This window comes from Cupressus sempervirens, chromosome 11 (assembly GCF_028749045.1).
Source record: "Cupressus sempervirens isolate cs-2001-9-10 chromosome 11, ASM2874904v1, whole genome shotgun sequence".
Lineage (NCBI taxonomy): Eukaryota > Viridiplantae > Streptophyta > Pinopsida > Cupressales > Cupressaceae > Cupressus > Cupressus sempervirens.
This window is the reverse complement of record NC_143128.1, coordinates 82,782,343-82,808,545: the sequence shown is the minus strand read 5'-3', so window position 1 is coordinate 82,808,545 and position 26,203 is coordinate 82,782,343. Positions and strand designations below refer to the sequence as shown.

At 34.6% G+C, this 26,203-nt stretch overlaps 1 protein-coding gene across 2 annotated transcripts in view; it reads left to right on the top strand.

Moving 5' to 3' along the window:
• Window positions 1–977: 977 nt before the first annotated feature.
• Window positions 978–26,203, top strand: part of LOC149528330 (uncharacterized) — a 58,512-nt gene continuing 33,286 nt past the window's right edge. The window contains exons 1-2 of one of the 2 annotated variants that reach the window (XM_089808942.1): window positions 18,886–19,066; window positions 19,223–19,512. In XM_089808942.1, coding sequence (XP_089665068.1) covers window positions 19,486–19,512 — 27 coding nt within the window. In that variant the 5' untranslated portion in view covers window positions 18,886–19,066; window positions 19,223–19,485. Of the gene's footprint in view, window positions 1,817–18,885; window positions 19,067–19,222; window positions 19,513–26,203 lie in introns of those variants that run through there. The other variant, XM_089808941.1, reaches the window with a different exon arrangement.

Genomic DNA, 26,203 nt, shown 5'->3' with positions numbered 1-26,203 from the left:
ATTTTTATTTATTTATTTAAAAGATCATTTTATTTTACTTGATATAATAATGCTATTTATTTTTATTTGTTTATGTATATTTAAAACCTATTTCATTTTTTGTTCAATTTTTTTTTTTAAATTTTTTTTTTTTTATAAAAACATTTAAGAATTATTTAAGAACATTCAATTTTTGTTTATTAATTTAGTTTAGAGAAGTCTGATATTTAATATAGGTTTCAAATAATTTTCCTACATTTGTTTTACAGATTTTAACTACATATTTTTTTTAGTAATTTGTAAACACCGATTGAACAATTTACAAAGTTTTATGCATTGATTCATGTTCATTGTTTTAGAAATTTTAGGACATATTTTTTTAATAATCTGAAACACTCTTTCAACAATGTACAAAGTTTTATGCATCCATTTACAAAATTTGATGTATCCATTCATGTTTATTGTTTTACAATTTTTGAACTCATATTAACTTGTAGACATACATTGAACAATTTACAAAGTTTGTAACAAGTTTATTACATCCATTCATATTCATTTTTTCCCACATATTAATTTGTATAGTATTGAATAATTTACAAAGTTTGTTACATCCATTCATGTTATTTTTCCCCACATTTCAACACCAACTCAATTATTTTCAAAACAAAATAATTGTTCACAACAAAAAGAGTGTTTGATGTTGGGATAGGCCAATTTTGAAACAAAATGCACTAAAGACAAAGCAAAGTCAATTTTTTTTTTAATGTTTTTAGTTTTTGAAAATTGATTAACGATACAATTTATCTAACCTTTGATATTCGTGACTTCCTTTCCTCTTTTCGACTCTTTCATACCCAATAATACACAAAACATATCTTACTACGAACATTAACCTTAACGTAAATGCTAATTGTACTTCTCTTGATTTTACTACCTTATAAAACATACACTCAATTGTTGACCTTGAAGATTAACGCGTGTAACTTCTATCCTACTTTAACAAGAGTTTGTGTTCCTCCAGATGTCATCAATAAAAAGTAACATCTCTTTTCGGTTTTGCTACTTAAAAGATATGCCAGCCTATTTGCATCCAAGCCCTAATTTTGTCCCATAGGATCATTGTCTCCCCTTGTCCCCTAAAATCCCCAATTTTTCACATCATCTTTGCTGACTTCGTTGGCCCGGTCAAGTTCTTCCATTCCATTTTTTTGCCCTTGAAGTTGATTTGTTTTTTCCCTTAAAAAAAATTTCTTCATGAGAGCAGCTATCAGTGCAGAAGAAAATGCCATACTAGGAATATGGGAGGTTTGGTATTGCCATCATTATGCAGAGTGGGATACCAATGTTCTGCGAATAGAAAATGGTGAGATTAAGAATGAATGCAGATAACCCCATTTAATTATCCTAGAAATACCTTCAGAGGGGTACGGAGGATCCGAATGCAGATAATGCCATTTAATTGTTTTGCAAATATTTTAAAAGGGGTACTTCACCCATTCTAGGATTATTGGCAATTGAATTCTTAAGCATGGAGGCCGTTGTAGTAGAAATTAGCTCTTCAGATGATGAAGGAGATACTGAAACACAATCAAGGAGGTCCTCTTCATTGAAAAGGACCGTGTTTACAGACGACGATGACGAGCTCACTGTAATTGAGAACTTTACCTGTTCCGAGAAGAACAGTCGCCCTAAGAGGGGTAAAAGTTTTGGAACCCAATTTGAAGATTTGGAGAACGACTGCTTGGTTTTAGAGGGTGATCCAGAGAAAGCGGTTTCTGATCCAAGGGCTAAGGTTGATGAGTCAGAGGATTTGATTGTCACTGCAGAAAAAGGGGAGGTAAGCTATTTGTTATTTGTCCCTTTGCTTTCTTTCTTTTACCCGTTGCTTAAATTTGTGCAATTTGTTAATATTTATTAATCTTTTACTCTTAATTCCTGTATATTAACGCATACTTATTATTGAAATTGGTCTGTTGTTTTCGTTCTTTTTTCTGCCCACTGATGAAATATGTGTATTTCAGATGTAAGATAAAGTTTTGCCCCAATTTATAGTTTCAAAGCGGTGCCTAGTAACCGATTTGGCAGTTGCATTATTTTTTCCTTCTACCTATTGAAATCTGTGCAATTAGTTCATGTTTATAAGTTCCCGCTTCCAGTTCTAGTTTTTTAAGTATGCCTCCCTTTGAAATTATTTTGGTGGTCAAATGTTCTTCTTCTTCTATCCATTTGAAATTTGAGGAATTTTCGCATGTTTCCTATTTTATTAACAGTGTACCTGTATTGAAATCGTTAAGTTGAGTGCTTTATATCACTTATTATTAATGAAATCTGTGTAACTGACGATTTTGTGTTTCTGCTCATAATGCTATTATATTAAGTCCTGCCTAATATAGAATTTTGTTGGTTGGTTGGATTTTTCTTCTATCTGTTGCTGAAAAAATTTGTTAATTATTAGCAAAGTTTTCTTTTGTCCCAAATACTAGTATATTAAGATTTACCTATCATAATTTGTCTCTATGCTTGTTAATTTTGGACTTAGATACCAAAACAGAGGGATGCTCCTCTCAAACTCGCCCAGGAGTTGCACCTGATCTTGTCCTTTGGGTACGATGCATCCAGATTTAGATGCTATATTTTTCTCCCAATTTCAACACATCAAAATTGAATATGTCTGGGGGGCATTTGAACTAGGGGCTTTGCTATGAGACTGCCAGTGATTACCATTGAAACAGTATCCCATTCAATAAGGTGACCCTGCATCCGTCAAACTTTTTGACAAAAAGCACTGAAGGGCTCTAGACGCTGAAAATTATTGGTTAGATGCGACCTCCAAGCTGGTTTTAAATTATATAAACTGGAAATACTAAAGTATGGCGTGGATTTCATAACTCAAATTTGAGCATTTGCTTTTCTGACATCTGAACAATCTCCTCTCTCAAGCTCCATACATACTCCACCTAACTGTTAGTTAGCAAAAACAAAAGCTTGTGGCTTTCGATATTTTTCCACTATGCCCTTTTGTCTTTTATCTTTCTCTTCTATTTGAATTTTGATTTAAATATGCCTGAACACATTGGGTGCAAAGTGTTATTTAACAGCTTACATAGAAACTATGCAAATGCTTATAACAACATAAATATAATAGAAAACAGAAGAATGGAAAACTTCAGCTATATATTTATTCATCGCGAAATTGTGTAGCTTAATGATTTCCTGAAGTGGAATGGAGATCACATAAACATAAATACAAGGGGATTAAAAAAATGAAACTTTTGACTACACCTTTTTTGATTTACTTACAAAATTTAAGTAGATTATGGTAAATCGATGTTGTTGTAGTTGTATTAAACAAAGGAGACGAGAGATCCTTATATAGATTTACAAAGACTATGTTTCTAAAAGAAACAATTGTGAACTCAAGACGGAAATTGAAACTACCTAATAAACTAAAGACTTGCTAAAATGACCATTAAAGAAACATTATAGTATTCTAAAATTAAGTTCACAAGTTATTTGAACTTAATGTTAGTATACATTAACTTCACCTGAAATGCTGCCTACAGTATCCTTACTACAAAATATTGGCAATTTTTGATTGTCGTCTTGTGGAGCTGTTAAATAGGGTGGTGCTACAATTGTTTGGTATCAGTCATTCCCAAGGCAAGGTTATTTGTCCAATCATAAACAGTTCATTATTCAATACCTGATAGTTTTGTTTATTATTGTGAAGATTCTGCAACTTCTTCCTTTGTTGCAAAGTGCATTGTGCATGCCCTTTGTTTTGTTTTTAAGTACTCAAGTTTATTTGCATGTCTTTCCTGTGTTCATCATTTATTTTTTATTTTTCCCCTATAATTGCCACATTAAACTTTATTTGAGTGCACAGTATTAAAACATTGACCAGCAGTTACCAATTGTTTATTTCATCCAGCAATTGTCAATTATTGGATTTTTTTCTGCATTTGTTAATATTTCTGGTTAGCACCAAAAGTTTTGCGCAATCAATTCAGAAGTGGTTTTATATGACGCGTGGCATGTAAATTGGCATGATTTACAAGCCCTTGGCTTAATCACTTTTTATTCAGTTGCCATCCTCTCTTTGTTTATCAGTGAATGACATTTTTCATTTGTCTTGTGATCATTGATGTGGTTGTTTGCTTGTATGATTGTTGTGTGCTAGCTGTCAAGGTTTGTTGTTTGGCAGTGGCTGTTCTTGCCTATTTTTTTGTTTCTACAGTCAGCTCTAGTATAATGCAATTCAGTAATTAGGAAGGTTTCAGTGTTTCATACTCACCCATTTACCAATGCGGCAAGTAGTCATCCAAAACATAGTTCCTTTGTCATCTTGTTGATATTCCAATCTGAATCTGTTCTAGAACTAGAGTGCACTTAGCCAATTATTTGGTCATTAAATGTGTGTATCATTATTTAGAATTAAGCAGTTTTTACTGTAAGTGTTTTTATTTTCCAATTGTGGATAGTTCTAAACTATTTCAACTTTGGATACCATGTAGTATTGCATTTTCATGTTTTAGAACATTTGCATTCATTTGATTCTAAAGGACTGCTTTTGATGTTTACACTGCTGTCATAATTTCTTAATCTTTAAAATTTTTGTTATTGAGAAATCCCTTTATGATTTACTAACTTTATTCTTAAATTATTTCTTGACAATGGGTTTCTTTACCAGTTTCTAGTAAAAATTTCCCAATAATATGTTCACATTTGGTTAATGCATTCCTAAGGGCTACATCTCCCAATTTAGTTTTTTTTTAGTCTTCCCTAACAATAAGCATCTCTTTATTCCATTGTTTGTTATGACTGTGATTGCTGAGGTGAATCTGGCTGGGCTACTTGTGGTAAACAGTCAAATTGTTTGATTGGTACCATACTTCAGTCAGATATATTAATGACATTAATTGTTTTGATGGACACTTTTCTTCTATTTTATTGTTCTTTCCACATATTGGGTCCGTGGTTCTATTCTAGGGTGACATGGGACATGTCCCATCTTTTTCTCCTGTCCCGGCCCTTTTTCTGTTTCTAGTACTCAGATGTGGCCAAGAAATGTCTCCTGACTGATCTGTATCTCCCATAAATTTGGAGATGCAACCCTGAAATATACCAATATGTGTCAAATGTTCCAGGGAGGCCTTTTTTTTCCAGTAAAAACAAAAACTTGAGAATGGAAAAGGAAAAACTGGATAAGACCCTTGTGACTAGTATTGTCAATTAACTGTATTTAGTGTTGTATTTTTCTCTAAGTGTTTGAGCCAAAAGGAGCCTACCCCTTGTGTTGGCATTAGAATTGCTTTATCTTTAGAAAGTTTTCAATTAATATATCGTGTATCTAGTTTCAATTATTTTGTGTTTGTGCAGGTCTAATTCAACTAAAAAAGGAAATTCTTTGTCAATTTGAGTATCCGTGTTTGTGTCGAAAAAGCACCATCTTTTGTGTTATTTTTGGGGATTTTCATTTAATTATCTTTGGCAGATCACATTTTTGCAATGTAGATACTGCCAGTTGTAATTTATATGTGGAAACACAAATTGACAGCCATCATGTACAGTCAAACTTATATGTTTTTAATGCTTTTTTCTTCAATATAGCTTATGAAAGAACAAATTTCAATATAAGCTTCAATATAGCTTACGGTTTTAAAATTATTCCAAAAAGGGAAGGAGGAAGAAAGATTGGCGCATAAGAATTAAGGAGCTATTAAGGGAAAGGAAAGGGAAGAAATTAACGAAGTAACTTTCTAAAGGTGAAGGATTGTGACTCTATGATAGGGTTGTAATCATGAAGGTTGTGACTCTTTGAAAGGGTTATGATCATGAAGGGTTGTGACTCTTTGAAAGAGGATCAGCTATGAATGGTCATAATTTTTGTTATAAGGTATACATGTTGAAGAGACGCGACCTCTTCCTCACATGGGAAGATATAAAGGAGAAGTAGTAGAGGCAATCTAGTGCAGATTTAGAGCAAAAGTATAAGGAGGGAAATGAATCAAGACTCGAGAAGGAAGAAGAAAATAAGAAGAGGGTATACATATCCTAAATGGGATATGTGCCGATTTGAAAAGTAGTAAAGATAGATTTGATTACTAAGAGATAGGTGAAAATTAAAGAGTGAAAGGGGCAATAATTGTTGTCAAATAGATGTATCTTTTTATAATTGAAGGATGTGACCCTTTCATAAGGGCATTAACAAATGAAAGTGTGTGACTCCCTACACTCAATTGGGGTATTGAAGAGAAGGTTCCATTTGAAGAAGAAATAAAAAAGAGAACTATTGGGAGAATAATATATTAGTCTAAAAGGCAACAATGAAAAATAGTATTAATTCCTCACAAGATAGGTAAGTCCTGTAGTGGAATGAACAATGCTACATCATACAAAGGCAAAGGATAATTCAAGAAAGGGAATAAAGGCCTATTGTGGAATGGGCACGAGTTTCATCATGCAAAGGCACTATTTGTGAAGGATAGTCCAAATGGAAGAATTATTGTAAGAATTCATAACCATATAGGCAGATTATATTACTCTAACAATACAGTCGTTTGCATATACTTGTTTGGTGATTGCAAGACCTAAATCAGGGTTTATCTTGTTAAAAGGCATTTAAAGTGAAGTTATATCTCCAACCATCTTACAATTCTCATTTTAGTAGAATTTGTGATTCTAGGGCAAAAAAGGGCAATCCTGAAAAGGGGACTTTACACCTAATTACCTTACATTGGCTCTAGGAAGCTGTAGAATAGTGGCATCCAAGTTGGTAGACTTAGGGACTGTATCCTAATTCTTCATTGCTCCTTGTTGTCATCTTAGAATGCATAGAAAACAAGTTTTTTTCCTTTTTTTTGCAGCTAACAGGTTATGCTTTGTTGAGTTGGTAAAGAAGCATGTGACTCCCATTTTGTTCAGCTGAAGAACTTGCAACTTGTTTGTTGACATTGTAGAGAAAACCAACCAACACAACTTAAAAAGTGCAAAAGAAATAAAAGAGCGTGTAAGTCATAAAGTTTATAAATGTCAAAAAATATAAAATGTTCACTTGTTATAGAATCTTAATTGCAAGAGGTTAGAACAAATTATCTTACTCATGGAGGTACTATCATGTAAGAACATCCTCCTTGTATTGGAAAAATATAAAATGTTCACTTGTTATAGAATCTTAATTGCAAGAGGTTAGAACAAATTATCTTACTCATGGAGGTACTATCATGTAAGAACATCCTCCTTGTATTGGTCTCAAAGAGCACAAATAGTAAGATCTTCTTGATATGAACTTACCAAATGTTTTCCTAACATAATCCACCGTGTTTGGATCTAATAAATTTTGTTGGATCACCAACTTGTATCCATTAGAAAATTCACTCTTTGTGTGGTGGAATTCACCCTAGCAAAGAAAGTATCCTTGTGTTATAGTATTTGAGGGATAATGAATATGCAAGGAGATATAATGGTGTGTTCATCTTGTTTTGTTGGCAATGATTTTTTTTATTTCCACACTAAGGAAAAATGTGTCTTTAGTGTCATTCTTTTTATGCTATTCTGACATTTTTTTATCATGGAGTGAAAGGCATTGTAGATTTCTTTAAAACATGTCTAATCTTTATCAACAAACTTGAACATACACTTGATAGTCGTGGTGAATCTCAAGACATAATCCACATTAGCCCACCAATCATCATCTAGGATTAATAGCTTGATCTTTTGTACCCTCATTGTATTTGATTGCTTATAAATACTCAATTGCTAGTTAATGACCATGGTGCTTAATGCCTCTTGCACCTTCACAAGGGGATTGAAAATGATCACACGTGATGCAAATTGGGTCTCAACAACCTAATATTGTGTAAACAAATGTAGGGTTTGAGTGTTAGAGCTTCCCACCCTGTGGGAACTATTTCCAGGGTTTGGGGGGGACATTACTATTCTATGGTATGGTTCACGAGTCATAAGTTAAATTTAAAAATTGTAAAAATTTAATGTACCATTAACAACTTCAAAATTGAGAAAGTTTTGAAAATGTCTTGTGACTTATGATGGTTTATAATAGCATTTCGATCTCTCCTCAATCTAAGTGTTTATAGTTATAACCCACTCTATTTGAGTGCCAATTGCTTGCATCACTAAGTTAAGGTAGTATATGTTACATGGTCTCCGAAATGTGTGCATACATTTCCTCGACCAAAGAACCTACTATGTAATATTTTGCATTGCCTGTAATGACTTGGATGACAATTTCAAGGTCCACCATCTCTAGGGACATTGGAAGGCCATTTGTGGAAAGAAGATGATCTTCTTCTTAGATAGAATTTGTCTCCAAAAATTGACACTGGGAGGCCATTTTTAAATCAATAGGTGCCATCATTGATGTTTTGTAATGCCCCTATTTGGGATTTACCCTAATCCACTCTTGAAGTAATCATTCCAACTTGAAATAAGAACTCTAATATATTTATAGATATAATTTTATTAAACCTAAAGATATTTCTGTATAATAATTGACTTAAAATTTAAGATTAATTCAAGAAATAGGGTTATCTTGATTTAGAGCCAAATAATTAGATGATTCTTGATGATTTGTGTGGTCTACTATGTATCACGATTCCTATTATTCTCAGTTGCTGTCCTTTCCTACAATCTGAATCAATGATTGCGTTGGAATCCTCCCTTGTCTTCAAATACCCGTGCAATCCCCAATAAGAAACCAAACGAAGGCTTTGGTTAAGTATATTTAAGCCAAGCACACATTTCAAATGACTCTACAAGGTCATACCACTATTGTGTATGAGTTTCTAGTGATTGTTGATGCATATATCTTTATGTGTTCCAATTTTCTGACCACGACAAAGACGAGTTGAAATATTTCACAAACGTCTCCAATAAATATAAATATCATTTTTTGTTTTATGCTTGAATTGACGCTTGTTATTTGTCATTATCACCTTATGCACTCATTGTGAATCAGGCTATTTTTCAACCAATTTGTTTCATTATATGATGCAAACCTAACTATGTTCGATAGCAAACTTAGGAGAAAGAGAATGTAAAGTTTGAGAGTGAAAGATCTTTGAGGTCTTGTGGTTGAGTTATGGTTGCCTTGAAGGACCTGTGGGTCTCATTGCTGACATTAACCATACCATCTCTTCATCTTCCTTCTGTCCTATGGTGTGTGTGATGTCCTCATTTCTAAAATAGGATTTAATAATAGATGATAAAAAATATATATTACTGAATAGACAAATAATAAAAAATTATATTATAATTTATTATTAATATTATCAGTATAAAAATAAAATGATATAATATATTAATTGATATAGTATAATATAATATTATGTATTAGTGGACCATTATAATAATATTATAATATAATACAATATTGATAGAATAAAATTAATAAATAATTATGAGATTTAATGATTACAATTTGAATAAATAATAATACTGAATACAAAAATAAATAAATGATAAATAGTAATTAAACGGGCAATAATAATAAAGATAAAAATAAAAATAAAAATATATTTTTAATTTTAATTGAGTTAGGTTTCACCCTAGACGTATTATTTTGGAAGATGGGCTAATGAAGATATTAAGGAGCTCACATATTCTAAGAATTACAATTACTGTAGTCGCCAGCCTTTGTAAAATTCAAATATCATCCAACAAAAAATTGCTTCCATAAGGAAGGAGTGTTGTGGATATGAAGTGTTGAGGCTTGCATGGCCACATTATAGCCAATTATAGCCGTTAAGGGAGTCATGGGGCTTTGCCATTAAGATTAAACAATAATGAATATTGAGATTAAGCGATAATGAATATTGAGATTAAACAATAATGAATATTTATAATTAAAAGTAATTAGTAGTATTAGAGAGATATGATCTGCTGTGAAGTAACCAGATTTAAGGAAGGACGTGTCTCTTTTGGGACTTTTGACCCATCAATTCCCTAGGATTGATTAAAATTGAAGGGTCAAGTGCTCTTTCAAATGGCGACTGAACAGGAAAAAGTAAAAAAAGTAGATAAAAGTAATTGGGAGGGGATATACATTGAAGAGTAATGAGCAGCACCAAACATAATGAAGACTGCGATAAGGAGCATCAATACAGGAATCTGTAGTATATTCTGCAGTATCCAGAACAGAGAAAATTAAAGAATAACTGAATGGAGATCATTATATTTATTACAGTTCGAAGAAGAAATTGCTCCACCATTTTTCTGCAATCAAAATACACGTGCATACACTTGAGAGAATACCAGGAAAAACTTTTACTCTTAGAACAGTCGGAACCTCTTTTGCAGATCCATTAATTAATATCGGAGAAATACTTAATCAATATATCACATTGATAACGAGAGTCATAATTCTGCAGCTCAGAGAAAACATTATAGACTTCATGGGAGCTTATATACATATTTCTTCAATATACTTATTAAAAGCCATCCAGATATATCGAATGGGGTTTCTTATTAGATATTCTGATTGATCTTATTGTGTCAGTATTTGGGTACAAGGATTGCCATTCCCATTTGTTACATTTGATTTAAATAACAAGCAAGTAAACATTTACAAATAGTACGCTGTTACTGTCCAAATCCTGTAGTGTATAAGCTTAGCAGAGATAAGTCTCTTGCAAGGAAAAATTAGTTCCAAATCATCAAGTGTTACACAACTGACATTACATTGGCTATATTCCCCTTCTCTCTATCTGATGCATTGCCTATTATACCCTACTTGAGTGTCACTTATGGGATGTGTTCCTTCCCACGTGGCCATTCAGGGCTTAAGTTGTGTCTATTCAGCCGACTCAACATGTTTTATTATGATAATGGCATATAAATGCCAGTCAATGTTGGTAAATTGAGATTCATATATTAAAGAATGTATTTTAATATTAGTATTTAATTAGTTCTGGCAAATATGCGAAATGATATTAATATTATATAATAGATATTAATCAGTTAAATGTATTATGTATGCATCAATTTAATATAATAGGTATTAATCAATTAAATACATCAAGCATCATGAAGTCTAAATATAAAAATGAGATTAATCTTTTGGGATATGACATTGTTATTAATAATATGTGATATTTATATTAATAATATATTATATTTATACTAATAGTATATTATATATAGTAATATCAATAATAAATTCTATAATATTATCATTGTTTATTTGTTCATTTATTATATTCTAATTTAATGATTAAATTCTCTTTTAGAATCAGGATATCACAATTTTTTTTGCTAAAGGATGAGATTTTAGTTTTCCCCTTGTACATCAGTTTTTACTCATTCTTTAATGAATGTCATAATTTTTCCTTTTGGCAATGCCTTCTTATTTCACCTTTTACATACTCTAATTCCATACCCACTTATAGCACAAGGTGAGCTTTCACTTCACTATTTGAGCACTTGATGTGGACTTCACACTCATTACATTACTAACTAAAGCCTCATCGTCTGGAAGGTGATCAGGCATCACAACACATTTCCTTAGAAGAGATGCTTGATCATGTTTAAATTGCTTGTTTGTTTCAATATCTTTGAAACTTGAAATAGTGACCACTCCATGTAGATTGCAATTTGTTAGAAATAAAATTTAATTAAAAAATATAAAATCAAGCATGCAATATTTATAAACTAATAGAAGTTTAAAACAAACACAAAAAGACATAATAGAAAATCTTGATACTTGTTTTTTTTTAAAAAACAAAAAAATGAGTTTTTTAAACGTAAAAAAACGCATCAAAAACTTGAAATTTGCCAAGAAATATAAGAATCAGTTTAAATACTTACCTTAGATGACCAGATCTCCTTTGTACAAGCTTTTTTCATCACTTTGGCACTCTGGATCATCCTCCTTTGGAAAAGACCATCTATCATTCAAAATGCATTTAGCAAGAATGTCATTTTGTGAAATGGTGTTGTCTTTGTAAAGTGAGGGCTGAGGATTAGGTTTAGGCAGTTTTTAAGGGTTTCTTTTTGTTTTCTAAAGAAAAACTGTGTTTTTTAAATAAAAAATCATTTGAACTCCTGCTGGTTCTAACTTCAACAACTCTTATTTTATGCTTATCCTGTAGAAACTTGATCTGAAGGAACATGTTTAATTAAGAATATTACTTCATCGCACTGTGATAGGAAATATATTGGCAACATATATAAAGTTCGAAATCAATAACCATGAGATATTAACATTAAACAAAAAATTGCAGTCACTATATTGATGATGATATTTATGGCATCACACAAGACATAATGACACACACTTGTCCAACAACCATATAAACTCAAATTTCTGATTGTTGCTGTGAAACACCATCATTAAGAATGGCAGTTCAGATTTAAACCAAATACAAGATCTGATTAGTTGGCCATGTAGATTCAATAGCAGGAACTCAATAAGCTAATGAGCAAACCAGGCGCCTAAGAATCAAATACAAGTTTTATTTTGCACACTGAAAAGATGCATCTGTAGCTGCAAATTTGAAATGAGACCATGCCCAGACCTCACAGCTGCCTGATAGAGATAGATGCCTAGTTAGATACAATAGATTCTGTCCCAATATTCCACTCCTATGGATGCCCAAGTTGAGTTATAATGTTGATGCTCAAACCAAATCTCATACCCAGCACTGTGTAATTCTGCCCATGAATGATGTGCTGCCGCAATATGAATGTTATTTGCTACCAAAATAATATTTACTCACCAAAATCTGCCATTTAATTGATTGGTGAATTCTGATTTAAATCCACCTCGCATTTGAATCACCAGTTGAACCACAATGATAGCCTCCATCTTGAAGCTCTTCCAGAAGATCAATTTCAGAAGTTATTTCACTTGCTCAAATGATTGCACAATTGAAGAATCCCTGCTCTTCAATGGTTGAATTCAAAATCCTGGGTTCTTCCTCTAATAAACTTCACCAATTTTAAAAAAGCATAAGCAACATGATGAAAAAGAATTCACGTGAGTCTTTTATAACTTTTATGGGAGAACTCGCACACTTTTCCAACCAATGCAGGATAAATAGATATGCTTTTTTCCTTTAATAATTCATTTACTCCAATACTTCAATTAATATCTTGGCTTAAACTTCCATGAATTAATTGAATAAATATCCCCTACCAATGATGACTCAACCCTCAACTTAAGTGAAACTTTAAAGTCAAATTTTCAGAGCTGCTGTAAACTCCTCTATCCCTCCTTGGGCATGCATATCGACATATCCAATTTGGGAACATATTGGATACTGCCTGGAAAGATGTTGAATATTGTACCCGTGTCTGCCTAAAAGAACTTCATTTTCCAACCCATCTAGATGCTACGTGATGTGATTTTTTAAAGATTTAACATTAATGTTTCCAAATTTATTATAAAAGACCTCCATTAATGCAATTGTTTTTTCAAGAAATTGTTATAAACAAAAGCTGCACCAAATGAGAAACACAAATATAATGTTTTTCTATTTCAGCAACCCATTTTTTGGGTTATCTTTTAATGCAACTGTACTATATTTGCATATTGTAACGTGTTAAATTAATTGTAAATTGTATAGCATTTATGTGTCTATATTTCTTTTGAAGTAATGAAAATCTCCTCAAATAATTTAGAAAATTGTGTTAAATATATATATGTGTTTTTTATTAATATCGTATCCAACGTATCCATATACGGGGTCTTGAAAAATTGCCACACTTCTTCCCAATACGGTATCCATATTTGTATCCATAGCTGTATCTATGCAACTTTGAGTCCAATTTTAACTCTATAATAAGCCATTAAATTTTTTAAGAATGATTTGGCCACTAAAATAATAATAACTTCCGAAGTACTTATCTTTTAAACATGCCCTCTGAAACAAGAGTGATACCAATTATTTCCCCACAGAACCAAATGCACTTCCAAAAATAGAAAGGGTCCCTCTCAGTCATCACTAAACTTACCATAAATATTAAGTACATGAAACTAAGCCCAAACAAAGTCCAATATGAGCCAAACGAAGACTAAACTTGAACATATTGAATTGTGGATAAGACGAGACCCTCCCATAAACAAGCCTTTACCTCAGAAGTCTCTCTATCAACAATAATTAGCCTACGAGGGACAGCAACTCATCCTTTGACACTGGCTAAAAAATGGCCTTTACAATCCACCCTTCTTGAAATTGCTCGTTTCCAAGCAATCTCAGAAACAAATAACACATCAGTCCACTCCGATCCCATGGGTAAGACTATATAATGTTGTGATCACTAACCAACTCCTGTAAAATCATCACTAGTACAATTGACAAAACCTTCCAAATTGAACCAAATCTGATTATAGATGTCGTGGGGGGAAACAACTCAAAGGGAAGCAAGTTGGTAAGCTGCCAAAGCTTGCTTCCCTAAACAACGCAAAGTGAGTGCCATACACACTATCTGACACGTGCAACTGAACCGTGCATCTAAAAGAGACCATGCACATGGAAGGCAAAAGTAAAACCATATGTTCTTGACACCATGTACACATTCTAAAAATCATCTATGAGCCCTGTTTGAAATCCTGATGCACTAGAAGCATTCCAAAAAGTGAACAGAAGCCTACGAAGAACATTTTCCACATCTGCTACTCAACTTCACTAAGCCCAAAGTGGTGAAGCCAATTAATGAGACCCGACCAAACTTTAGTGCCATGTCAGCACTAGGAACCCAAAGCACACTGCATCCATACATACTATGGAGATTAGAACATCTGAAAGTGGCTATATCACTAGCACCATCTCCATCTCCATCCTCTACAAGGCTCCCACGAAAGTGATGACTGCGCAAATAATCCAACTTGCAACCATTGATCCCATATACTGTAGATGGCAAATACTCATCCACCAAACGATGGTACAACGTCGGAACCAACCCACACTAATGCATCATCAATCCTTAATGTGTGGATCTAAGAAGTCATGATGAAAATTCCTCCGTATGTAGTCACAATAAAAAGATCCCACCTTTGTCAAATGCTGACTGTCATAGCTCTGAATGTAAGCCCTATCATCTAGCTCATTACCAACAACATATGTAGTGGATGTAACCATAGGAGAACCCGATGCAACATGGGTTCTTGTTGCTCTCTATAGATGCACTCATCCCAACTGTATCATCTGCACCTATAACTATGATAGGCATAGCCACATCCTCAGCTTTCTCATCACCAACTGCCACTGAAGACGACTGAACTTTAACTGTAGTTGGTGAAGACTGTGCCAACCTCAACTCCATGGATAACTCCTTAATCCATGATTGAGACTCATGAAGGGCCAACTATGCTTTCTCCAGTGAATCAATAGTCCTCCAAGCTCATGGGTGAGCTCATCTACTTCCTCCTCCTTTGACCTCAGCATGTCATAGTAAGTGCATTCCCACTCGAGAAGATAGTCTTTGTCAGCCAATAAGTGTAAACAATTTGGTTTCATTATTCTGATAGCTTCTCGAAGTGTCTGAAATTTTGTAAAGGAAAGACTACCATCATAGTGCTTATCTGTCATTGGAGCGCTCCAACCATTGGTAGCCAACATATGGTGAGCAACATCAAAGTGCTCTATGGTTGTGGCAATCATTCTGTCATCAACTTTCAGTTGCCCAACAAATGATGTCTCTGAAATTCATGGCTCCCATGCAAGCTCTCCAAATCAAAGTCTCCTGTGCGGTATGAAGCTGTGTCTGTATCACTCACCTCATGACAATTAGCACCATGTGTGCTATCAACTCTACACGCATCAACAATTGAAGTATTGCTGCTAGGTACCTCAACAAATGGCTCATTTGATAAAATAGAAGCTGATACTGGGGCAGGGGCACCTAGCCAAACATCTAAGCCATTGGGAGGTTTTGAAGCCAATAATGGCACTATGTAATGAACAATTCGACGTAAATGTGAAAAGTCCTACAAGCCTTGATAAAGGACTTGGGACCAAAAATGATGTAAGGGTGGCCAATAGTGCCAATAAGGGATCTAAGTTGATTAGGAAGGTCTATTAGGTCCTAGGGGTGATTATGGATTGAATCCATATAGTTAGAAAGGGTAAATTTGCAAATATATGCAATAAAATAAGTCGTGGAATTCAAATATTTGAAATCCAATGGTTAAGTGCATTTTAGGAGGGAAACTAGTTTTAGGACTTTAAAACATGCTGTAATAAGTCCCAACCGATTGAAATTGGTTGAAGAGGTTGTCATACAACCTATATGGCCTGGTCAAGGCTTAGGGGCAATAGGGCAGTACGGATTGGATCAGCAATTGTATGGACTGGTGAAGAAAATGCAATAAAACTTCATTTTTGAGAGTAATTTGTGCATATTTTCTTGATTGGCTTTGATTCCTTTGAACCTTTATGATTTTACAAGCATCTGTGTACATTGTTTGAATCAATTTCCCATGTACTGAGGTTGATAGAGTTTTTTCTTGTCCAAATTGCTGATTGCTGATTGAAGGGTTTCCTGTTTTTCTTGGAAGTTTTGAGTGTTTATTGAAATGCTGATCATTCCATGAATGTAGGAGTCTGATTCTCATGGAATGATCATGTAGACATATGTACAAATACACCCTAACAAGGATTTGACTGAAAGTTGCAAGGATTGGTGATCACCAATGAGGTTTGTGAAGGAGAAAGGCATCAAATACATGGCTATGGAGCAGCAGCAGGAGTTCTAGCCACTGGAGGTTGGTGTTTTATGATTGGGAATGTCTTGTTATGGCATGGAGAAGGTGTATCAACTCTCAGATGTTTGAGATTTGATTGGGAAGGCATACATTGGGAAAACCCTACTTTTGAGGGTTTGTATGAGACCAATTTGGGGGTTTCATACTTGCAGGGGTCTGAGGGCCAAATTGACTTGATTTTCCTTGGTTTGGGATCATTTCAAGAGACTGTTGAAAGTCATGGAGATTGGAAGTAAATAGGGCTGGTACTTGCTTTGGAAAATGACCCGTTTTGTGCTTAAAAAGAGTGCACAGTTTGTAGATCTGTATTTTGAGTCAAAACAACCTATGCTGGGGTTGGGATATGTTGCAGTATGCCGAAATGGGTGTCCAAATCTCCTAGTTGTTTGGGGAGTGTTTTGGAAAGTTTGTGAGAAATCTTCAGTTTTGTCTCGCTGGAGACCTAATAGGAAACAAGTAGGGTTTGAGGGTTTTGGGTGTTGGGTATTGCTGGAGAGCCCAAATTTGGTTGAAACCTCTTGAATCCATCTTGTCTCAGTCTAAGACATTCAGCTTGGCCATTGGGAAGGTGTTGGAGTTGTCTGTGTACTAGTTGCTGTTTGGAGGGTTTTGGGAACCTTGTATTTCCCTTGTAAGTCTTAGTGTAAGCAATTTGATTTGACCCCACCACCTATGTCCTTTGCATCAGATACTATAGCAGTCCCCTTGCACATCCCCACTACCCATGTTTTCTAAGTACCTTTGAAGAATGATCCTGGGACCTGTTATGAACAAATGAAATCTCAGATTCATTCTCTAAGGTCTGATATGAAAAATCAGACTCACTGCAGCAGTAGTCTTTCTCATAAATAATTACTTGTACCTAAATCCAGAGTACCAACAACCTCTATCTGTAAACCTCCGGTATCTCATGCTGAGTTAAACACCTCTTATTGCTGTCATGAAAACAAGAATTGTTATGGCATGAATCTACATCACATAACTCATTTCTAACACCCGAATCATGAGTGTCAACTCTGGGAAACTCCATCCAACCATATTGCACCCATGGAAAGGTTGCTAACTCCTGCATAGGCTCACCATTATGACTGCTGTCTTAAAAATTAGAGCTATTAGAGCTCATATTTATCATGCAATCCTCAAAAGTGACACTCCCACCTATGCGAGTCAAGACTCAAGAAGACCCCCACTACATCTTCTGCACTAGCTGGTGCAGGAGCGCCCATTGTACAAGCGCAGTCAGGATGTTCATTGTCATTATATGATTATGTTTGGGTCATTGATGATTTGTAAAGAGTCTAGTGGTCAATTTAAGGTTCATAACGTATTTACTCACAAATGAAAAATTGCTCCAAAAGTTGTAAATGTACAATGTTGAAAAAATACACTTTTTGCAGCATTTGCACATAGTTATTGCCATTATTGATATATGGCCAATCAGAGTGTAACAGATCTTGCATGGGTCTGGTTGGTCAGGGAAGTTGAAAGGTCGGTAACAGTTCAAGAATGTTATAAAATTCTGGTAATGCCTGAGTTTGAGGGGAGAAGGCAGATTAGAGGGTTAAAATGTAAAGTTTCACTTTGAACTCCTCTGGCTGCTTGCTGCAGCAGGGTTCAGTTGAGGTTAATAGAGATGTGAAGACTCCAATAAAGTTAGGGCTGATCATAGAAGTAACAACATTGTCACAATGATACTTGTACTGTATGTTGTTAGGAATGATAAGTTTTCTTGCAGTGTAGTTTGAAATGTTTTAATTATTAATGTTACAGTTATGCTTCCCTCTGTTTGTAAACAATTTTCATACATACAGACGAATTAGATAAATGCAAAATGGATACGGAGATGTAATGCATTCAATGTACCTTAGAGTGCATTTGGTCTGAATCCAAAAGATTAAGGCATGTGCAAATGCAGTGATGCCCTAACTGGCAATGTGTCATGATTTTGTTGTTTGACAGTGTAAATGATCCCTTGAAATATGCAGTTTCGCTGTTTCACAGCTTGCTTATTTTCCACCTTGCAAAATAGCGATGACTTTGCTATTTTGCAATGTGCCTATGTTAACCCTGGCGAAAAATCACTATTGAAACATAAAGTTTTGCCATTCCGCAGGGTACCTGAATGCGCGCTTGTGAAATGGTGAAATCAGTAAGTCTGCAAATGCAATTGAAGTTTATCAATGGAATAATGTTTGGTTGGTTGCTATATGCCTCTAAGGAGTTTGTTTATGATAAGATTAAGGATGGATCAGCAGGATCCTGAGGAAGTTTGTTTGAGTTTCCTAGATGCTTTGCATCACTGGCCCTGTCATCAACATCATCATTATGCTCAAACAAGGGACTGTTGTCATAGGAATCAGAACTGTGAGTGCTCTCTTCTTGCTTAATGTAAATCTGATTTTTAATTTTGATGAGATTAGCTGCATGCTAGTCACTAACTGCTCAAAGTTCCTTGTAAAGTTTCCTTGATGTCTCACTTGTAGACTCGTTGTTTGTCTTCCCTTTGGTTTTGTGATGCAGGCCCCTTAAAAAAAGATGTCATAAACTGTGCTAAACAGTGTTATGTTTGCTGGGTTTGAGAGCAATTCATCCATCCTTTTTTGAATTTGCTTAATCTTCTCCAAGTTTTCAATATGGCATTTGATCATTTCCTGGAAAGATTCATGCTATACAACTGGTTTCCTTGTTTAATTGATTTTGTAGATTTTTCCATAACTGACAACTGCAAGAGTGCCGATCACTCGAAATCAAACGTGTGAGCTCGATGATTCACCCCCAATGGGATGGCAAGAAATCACTTTGATACCACTGTAAGAACCTTTTCTGGTTCTAACTTCAACAACTTTGTAAACTCTGATTTTTATGCTTATTCTGTAGAAACTTGATCTCAAGGAATATTGTCCAACACTAGTATTGTTTAATTAAGAACATTACTTTATCATGATGTGATAGGAAATACATTGGCAACATATATAAAGTCTGAAATCGATAACCATGAGATATCAACACTCACAAAAATTTGCAGTCACTATATGATGATGATATTTATGCTATCACACAAGACATAGTGACAAACGCTTGTCCAACAACCATATAAACTCAGAGTATTGATTTTTTTTGTGAAATGTCATGTTCTTTGGAGGATAGTCTTGTGTTCCTTATACAACAACTTACAATAACTTCATGTCTCTTTCATGAGGCTATCAGGTCTTCACTTCATACAATTTCACTATATTACTAGCACCCAATGACTAAGAGTTTTTTCTTTTGTACACTGCGGAGGTTTTTTTCTGTACGACTGATAGAGTTTCCTCCCGTATGGCCAAGGATCCTACCGTATAGTTTGTTGCTCCCATACAACCACTACTTCGTTTGTACGACTTGTTGTTTCCCTTGCATGGTGTTTTGTTGCTTTGTTGGTACAACTTTGGCATCACACTTGCATTATATGACATCATCCCTACAACAACGTATGACCAATTCAAAATTTTATCATGCAACTCCTTCATAAAACAACAGTATGACCCCTCGATAATCACATCATATGACATTACAAAGAACATCGTGTAATACTTCATTGGTACAAGACAAATTCTCTGACCACTCAATGGTTTTGTTCCTTAATGGTACGATGAAGAGGACGCTTCATAACAAGTCCAAAATCACTATTTTTTGGATTCATTAGTATTGTTTTTGGCACCTTAAAAAAACACCAAAATGATGCACATTGTGGAGTTCTGTGCGATTTTGGAGGTCCTAAGGGAGCATGCTTTGTGCACTCAATTCCCCACAAGGTGCATTGCACCTAGATCTCCACAAGGGTGTTGCTTGTTGACACAGCTAGAGGCAGCACAATACAAGCCATTGCCTTCACTCTTGGCATTAGTCTTGCTGAACATTTTTTGATGTTTAATTGTAGTCTAGGAGTTCTTCTATTAGGGGTATGACGTAGTCATCGTATAATATCTATTGTTATATTCAATAATATTGGTTATTGATGTAGGAGCATCTTGGGTTCTTTGGCAATCTTGCATCAACCAAAAATATTTCTAGTTTTCCTGTACCAATTTTTTGTTCGTGGGGCAGCCCTTGCTGCTCATGTTATTTATTTCTGCACAGTTGGTTGTTTGATGTGGACCTATCATGGATCACTCCATGTTCGTGGAACTTAATATCATCTTGTTAAAAAGTTATCTTCCTCTTTGCTGGAGACATGTTCATTTCTTGGCATATTGAGTAACGTGTGGTATTTGGCTTCTGTGAGGTTTTTGTGGTTTCAAGGCTTTCTATGGCCTTGGGAACATCTTCTTGGATTGCGTGTGGACCTATCTTTGTTCCCATGGATGTTAGTTTGCTTAATGATGTTGTTGCTGATTTCTCCTTTGGGGCATGACCTATCTTTTATAATAATTGTATCTGTCACGTTGACTTGTGGTCTTGATGGCTATATATTTGAGGTCTAGGAATAGAGTAAGTAGCAATTAGGATAGTAAGAAGAAAGATAGAAATATTTGGCTTTGGAAGCTCGAGCTTCTAAGCTTGATGTTGTAATTCAATTTTATATGGCTGAAACCAAGTAGGACTTATGCTTGGCATATTGTAATGAAACTGTCTCATCATATCTACATTGGAATAAATATATTAGGTTGTGCTCCTATGTGTAACTCTAGCAGGGGTGGTTGGTAAGTGCCTCTTGAACCATTTACTGAACTTCCCTTGTGTTAGGTGGTATCAGAGTGAAGGTTTCTTTCTTTGTAGAGTCTTTGGATCATGGAGAACCTTGGTTGGATTGGTTGTAAGGTGGCAGACTTGGTTTCTGACCTATAACTTGTAGAGGGTTACGATTTTTGCAGGAAATATTGTCAAAATAGTTCGAGGTAGAGGAAATACAAATAATGCTATTAAGGACATGTTGAGACAAATTACAGCCAGACTTGAAGTTGTTGAGACAACCTAGAGAAGTGGAGTACATCTTGATGATGTTAGTAATGAAGAAGCAACAGTTACACCTAACCCTGAACTTGAAGTGGAACAGGATGAGGAGAGGCTTTTGAGAGCTTTGACTAGAACATATTTCAGATCTTCTTTTGATCCTTCTAGTTATTGTGGAAAGCTTGATACAAATGCTTTGTTGGATTGGATCTTTAAGAGGGAAAAGTATTTTGATTATGAAAGTACCCTTGATGATAGGAAGGTGAGGACAATGACCACTAAATTGAGAGGACATGCTTCTCTTTGGTGGGAACACTTGCAAATTGATAAACAAAGAAGAGGAAAGGAAAAGATCAGGACTTGGGTGAAAGTGTTCGGTAAGTTGATGAAGAAATTTCGTCCTGCTGATTATATAGTTAAGTTGTTAAGGAGAATGCAAAATTCGAGGGAAAAAGACATGATTGTGAAAGACTACTACATTGAGGAATTCTACAAATTGGATATCAGAGCTGGACATGTTGATGATGAGGTTGAAAAAGTTGCTAGATATCTTATTCGATTGAGGACTTGAATTCAAGATGAAATTAACTTTGTGAAGATGGAAAGTGTGGAAGAAGCATGCTTGCATGCCTTGAGGGCTGAAGAAATATTGGCAAAGAAACAAGAGCACAGACAGAGGACAAGGGGAGGAAGATTTTAGAAAAGTAGAGGTAGATCTTATGGAGAAAGTAGCAGATCTGATATTACATCTCAAGATAAGTGTAAATCAAAGGATAATGGTAGTAGAGGAGGAGGTAACTACACTAGAGGTAATTCTTGTGTTTACTCTAGGAATACTAGTAATGGCAAAAGGGAAGATAGATCTTGGTTTAAGGGCACTTGTTTTAAATGTGGAGGAGGATATGGAGCCTTTGAATGTACCTATTCTGGCAAGAAGTCATGAAGTAGTAGTAGAAATGCCTTAATTCAAGAAGAAGCTATTGATTCACCTAATGAACTTAAAATGGAGAGAACCTGATGATCAAAAGAACCTTGTGGAATGGACAATTGAACAAAGAACATAATGTTTGTTTTGCTTTGATTCTTAGAAAGACTGAGAAACAAGATGAACTTGAGCATGCACCTAGGGTTAGATCTTTGTTGACATAATTTCAAGATATTATTTCAAATAATGTTCTTGATGTTTTACCTCCCGTGAGAAGTATTAGTCATCGTATTGATTTAATGCCAGAAGCTAGTTTGCCTAATAAGGCACCACATAGGTTAACACTTGTAGAGAATGAAGAATTGGATAGACAAGTGCAAGAATTGCTTGCGAAGAATGTTTGAGTCCTTGTGCAGTACCTTCAATATTGACACCTAAGAAGAATGGAAAATGTGCACTGATTCTAGAGCTATAAATAGGGAAATGGTGAAGTATAGGTTTCCTTTGCCTAGGATGGATGACATTATGGATTTGTTTGAGTGGAGCAAAGTATTTTACCATAATTGATTTCAAGAGTGGTTTGCAGCTGATTAGAATCAGAGAAGGGGATGAGGACTGCTTTGAAGACTAATGAGGGTTTGTATGAGTGGTATGCCTTTTGGTTTAACTAATGCACCTAACACTTTCATGAGACTGATGAATGAGGCATTGAAGGAATTCTTAGGGAAATTTGTGATTGTGTATCTTGATGACACTAATTTACAGAAAGACTAAAGAGGAACACCTAATACATATTAGATAAGTGTTGCAGAGATTGAAGGAGGAGGAGAAGTTGATAAATCTGAAGAAATATTCTTTCACAAAGGAAGAGATTGTGTACTTTGGTTTTGTTATATTTGCTGATGGACTTGAGATGAATCCTGAAAGGGTAAAAGCTATACTTGAGTTGTCTACACCTGAGAATGTTGGAGAAGTTAGATCATTTCATGGATTGGCAAGTTTTTGCAGGAAGTTTATCAGAAATTTCAGTTTAGTATATAATACTATGACAGAGACAATGAGAGGAGATATAAAAGGAATTCATATGGACAGAAGGAGAAAACAAGAGCTTTGAAACATTGAAACAAAAGGTAGTAGAATTACCTGTGTTTGCAGAATTACTAAAGTTTTACAAGTTAATTGTGATGCTAGTGATAATGCAATTAGAGCTGTTTTGAGTCAAGAACGTAAGCCTATAATTTTCTTTAGTGAGAAGTTGAATGATGCTAAGAAGAAATATTTAGTCTATGATCAAGAGTTTTTTGCAATTGTTCAAGCTTCGAAGAAATGGAAACATTACTTGATGCCTCAGGAACTTGTATTATACACTGATCATTAAGCCTTATAGTACTTGGGTAGTTAGAATAAGTTGAATTAGAGACACATGAAGTGGGTAGAGTATATGCAGAACTTTTCTTTTTTATTGAAACATAAGAGTGAACAGTCAAATAAAGTAGTAGATGCCTTGAGCAAAAGAAGAAGCTTCTTGTTAGAGATGAGGATCAAAGTACTTGGATTTGATGGTTTGAAGAACTTGTATGAAATTGATCTTGATTTTGTAAAACCTAGGAAGGCTTGTAAGAATACTTGATAAGCAAAACAAATGGGTTGATTATATCATTCAATAAAGCATGTTGTTTAAAGAAATTCAGTTGTGTATACCAAGAGGATCTATGAGGGAAAGCTGTAATATCCCTTGTGCTCAAAGAATATCGTTCAACACTTGTATGCTGCCTTTTAATGCTAAGAAATTTGCAAATGATATTCCAATGCCTCTTACAATGAACTAATATGCAAGTGCAATTCTTTTGGTACTTTCAATGCATATACGTGGAGACTAGATATGGAATGCATACCTACAACCGACATTTTGACACACAATTGACATACAACTATTATGCTGATCATATATGCTATTAGGTGGACATTTTGTCAAACAAATGGTATGCAATATGTATCTCCTTTATTGAATTCATTCTCATGTACAATGTTGCTATGAGTTTGCCAAGACAAATGGGCTTACAATAATGACTACAGTAATACCAAAATCTGATTCTGAATTATCACAGCAAAATCATTTGCCTAAAAATTACAATGCTAACTGCTAATAGCTGCAAGAGGAACTTGATAATAGTGATGCCCAAGGATGGAGATGAATCAAGCCTAAGCACTGTAGCGCGGCATCATTCTTGCGTATTGTAGTAGCCAACAATAATTGTATTCTCCAATTTAAGCGCAGACAAAACTCTTGAATTGAAGCTCTCTTGAATACCAAATTTAGTGGATATTTCACCACCTCAAATGGTTGCAACACTAAAGAGTTGATGTTCTCTAATGGCCGACTGAAATCAGAAACCTTAGTTTCTTCTCCCAAGTTTATATCAAATGCAATTCACAATAATTGGATCATTAACAATGAAGCTCTCCCCTCTATTTATTCTTTTCCTTCACCCTTCTAGAAGGAAATAAAATATTATTTAATTGCATTCTCTAGAAGCTTCCCCTTTTCCAATACAATAATTTATTGTATTTCTAAAAAAATAAATAAATTAAATATAGTCACTTTTTAATTTTAATTTTTTTTAATGAATTTATAAGAAATTAATTTAATCAATTTTTCTTTATTTCTTCACTTCGCCTTCGGAGAATGTAAAGGCTAAGAACTCCACTGAGTTATTAAAAAGATGGGGACATTACAGATACTAGAATGCTTCTATTCCAAAGTTGTTCTCATAGGTCTACTATTGTTTGTTGGAAGGAGATCCTGCATTGGCATGTTCAAGATGGTTGGGAGAAAGATGGCCCTAACAAGCAGTTAAAACTTGAGCTACCTTGGTAGCTTTGCAAGAAACAACGGATTGAGTTATGGCTAAAGTGTTAAAGAAGACGGGTAACTCACATACAAATTTTCTTACAATTGCTAGCAAATTCCAAGTTCATCATAAATTCTGTGCTTCTTATTCTTTGTATTTTTCTTCAGCTTGGTTGGTATATTATTCTCACTAAAGCACTTTGAAAGTTAATTAGGCACTTTCTGTGGTCAGATACAAAAGTATCGTAGAATGAGAAATGTTGTTAATTGGAAATGGTGCTGTAGGTCAGCAGAGTTTGTGCACATAGATCTAAAGGACTCGTATGTACAGTGTGTCTCTGGCTGTGAAGAGAGTTTGATGTTTGGAAGCATTGTGAAGTGTTGATCAGGCATAATATATGGAGTAAATATCCAAAGTACAGGCTTGATTGGAAAGGCTTTGGCTTTGTGGATCTCCTGTTTGGGAAATTTTAGATGCCTTACTAGGGTTCTTTGGTTTTTAACTCAATATATAAGGCTCAGGAGCAGGTTAAAAGTTTTCATGTTGATTGAGATGTCACTAAAAAAATATGGCGGTTCATTAGTTTTTAGCTCAATCTTGAAGGCTTGTTTTTAGCTCCGTCTTGAAGGCTTGGGAGTAGGTTAAAGTTTTGTCGTTGAGTAAGATGTATCTATATCATAGTTCCCAAACTCGTACTCAACTCAGACTTGGCTACGACTCACAAAATGAAAAAAAACCTTGAAATTTAGAGATTTTAACAATTTAAAACTTATTTCATGCACCCTTTATTGA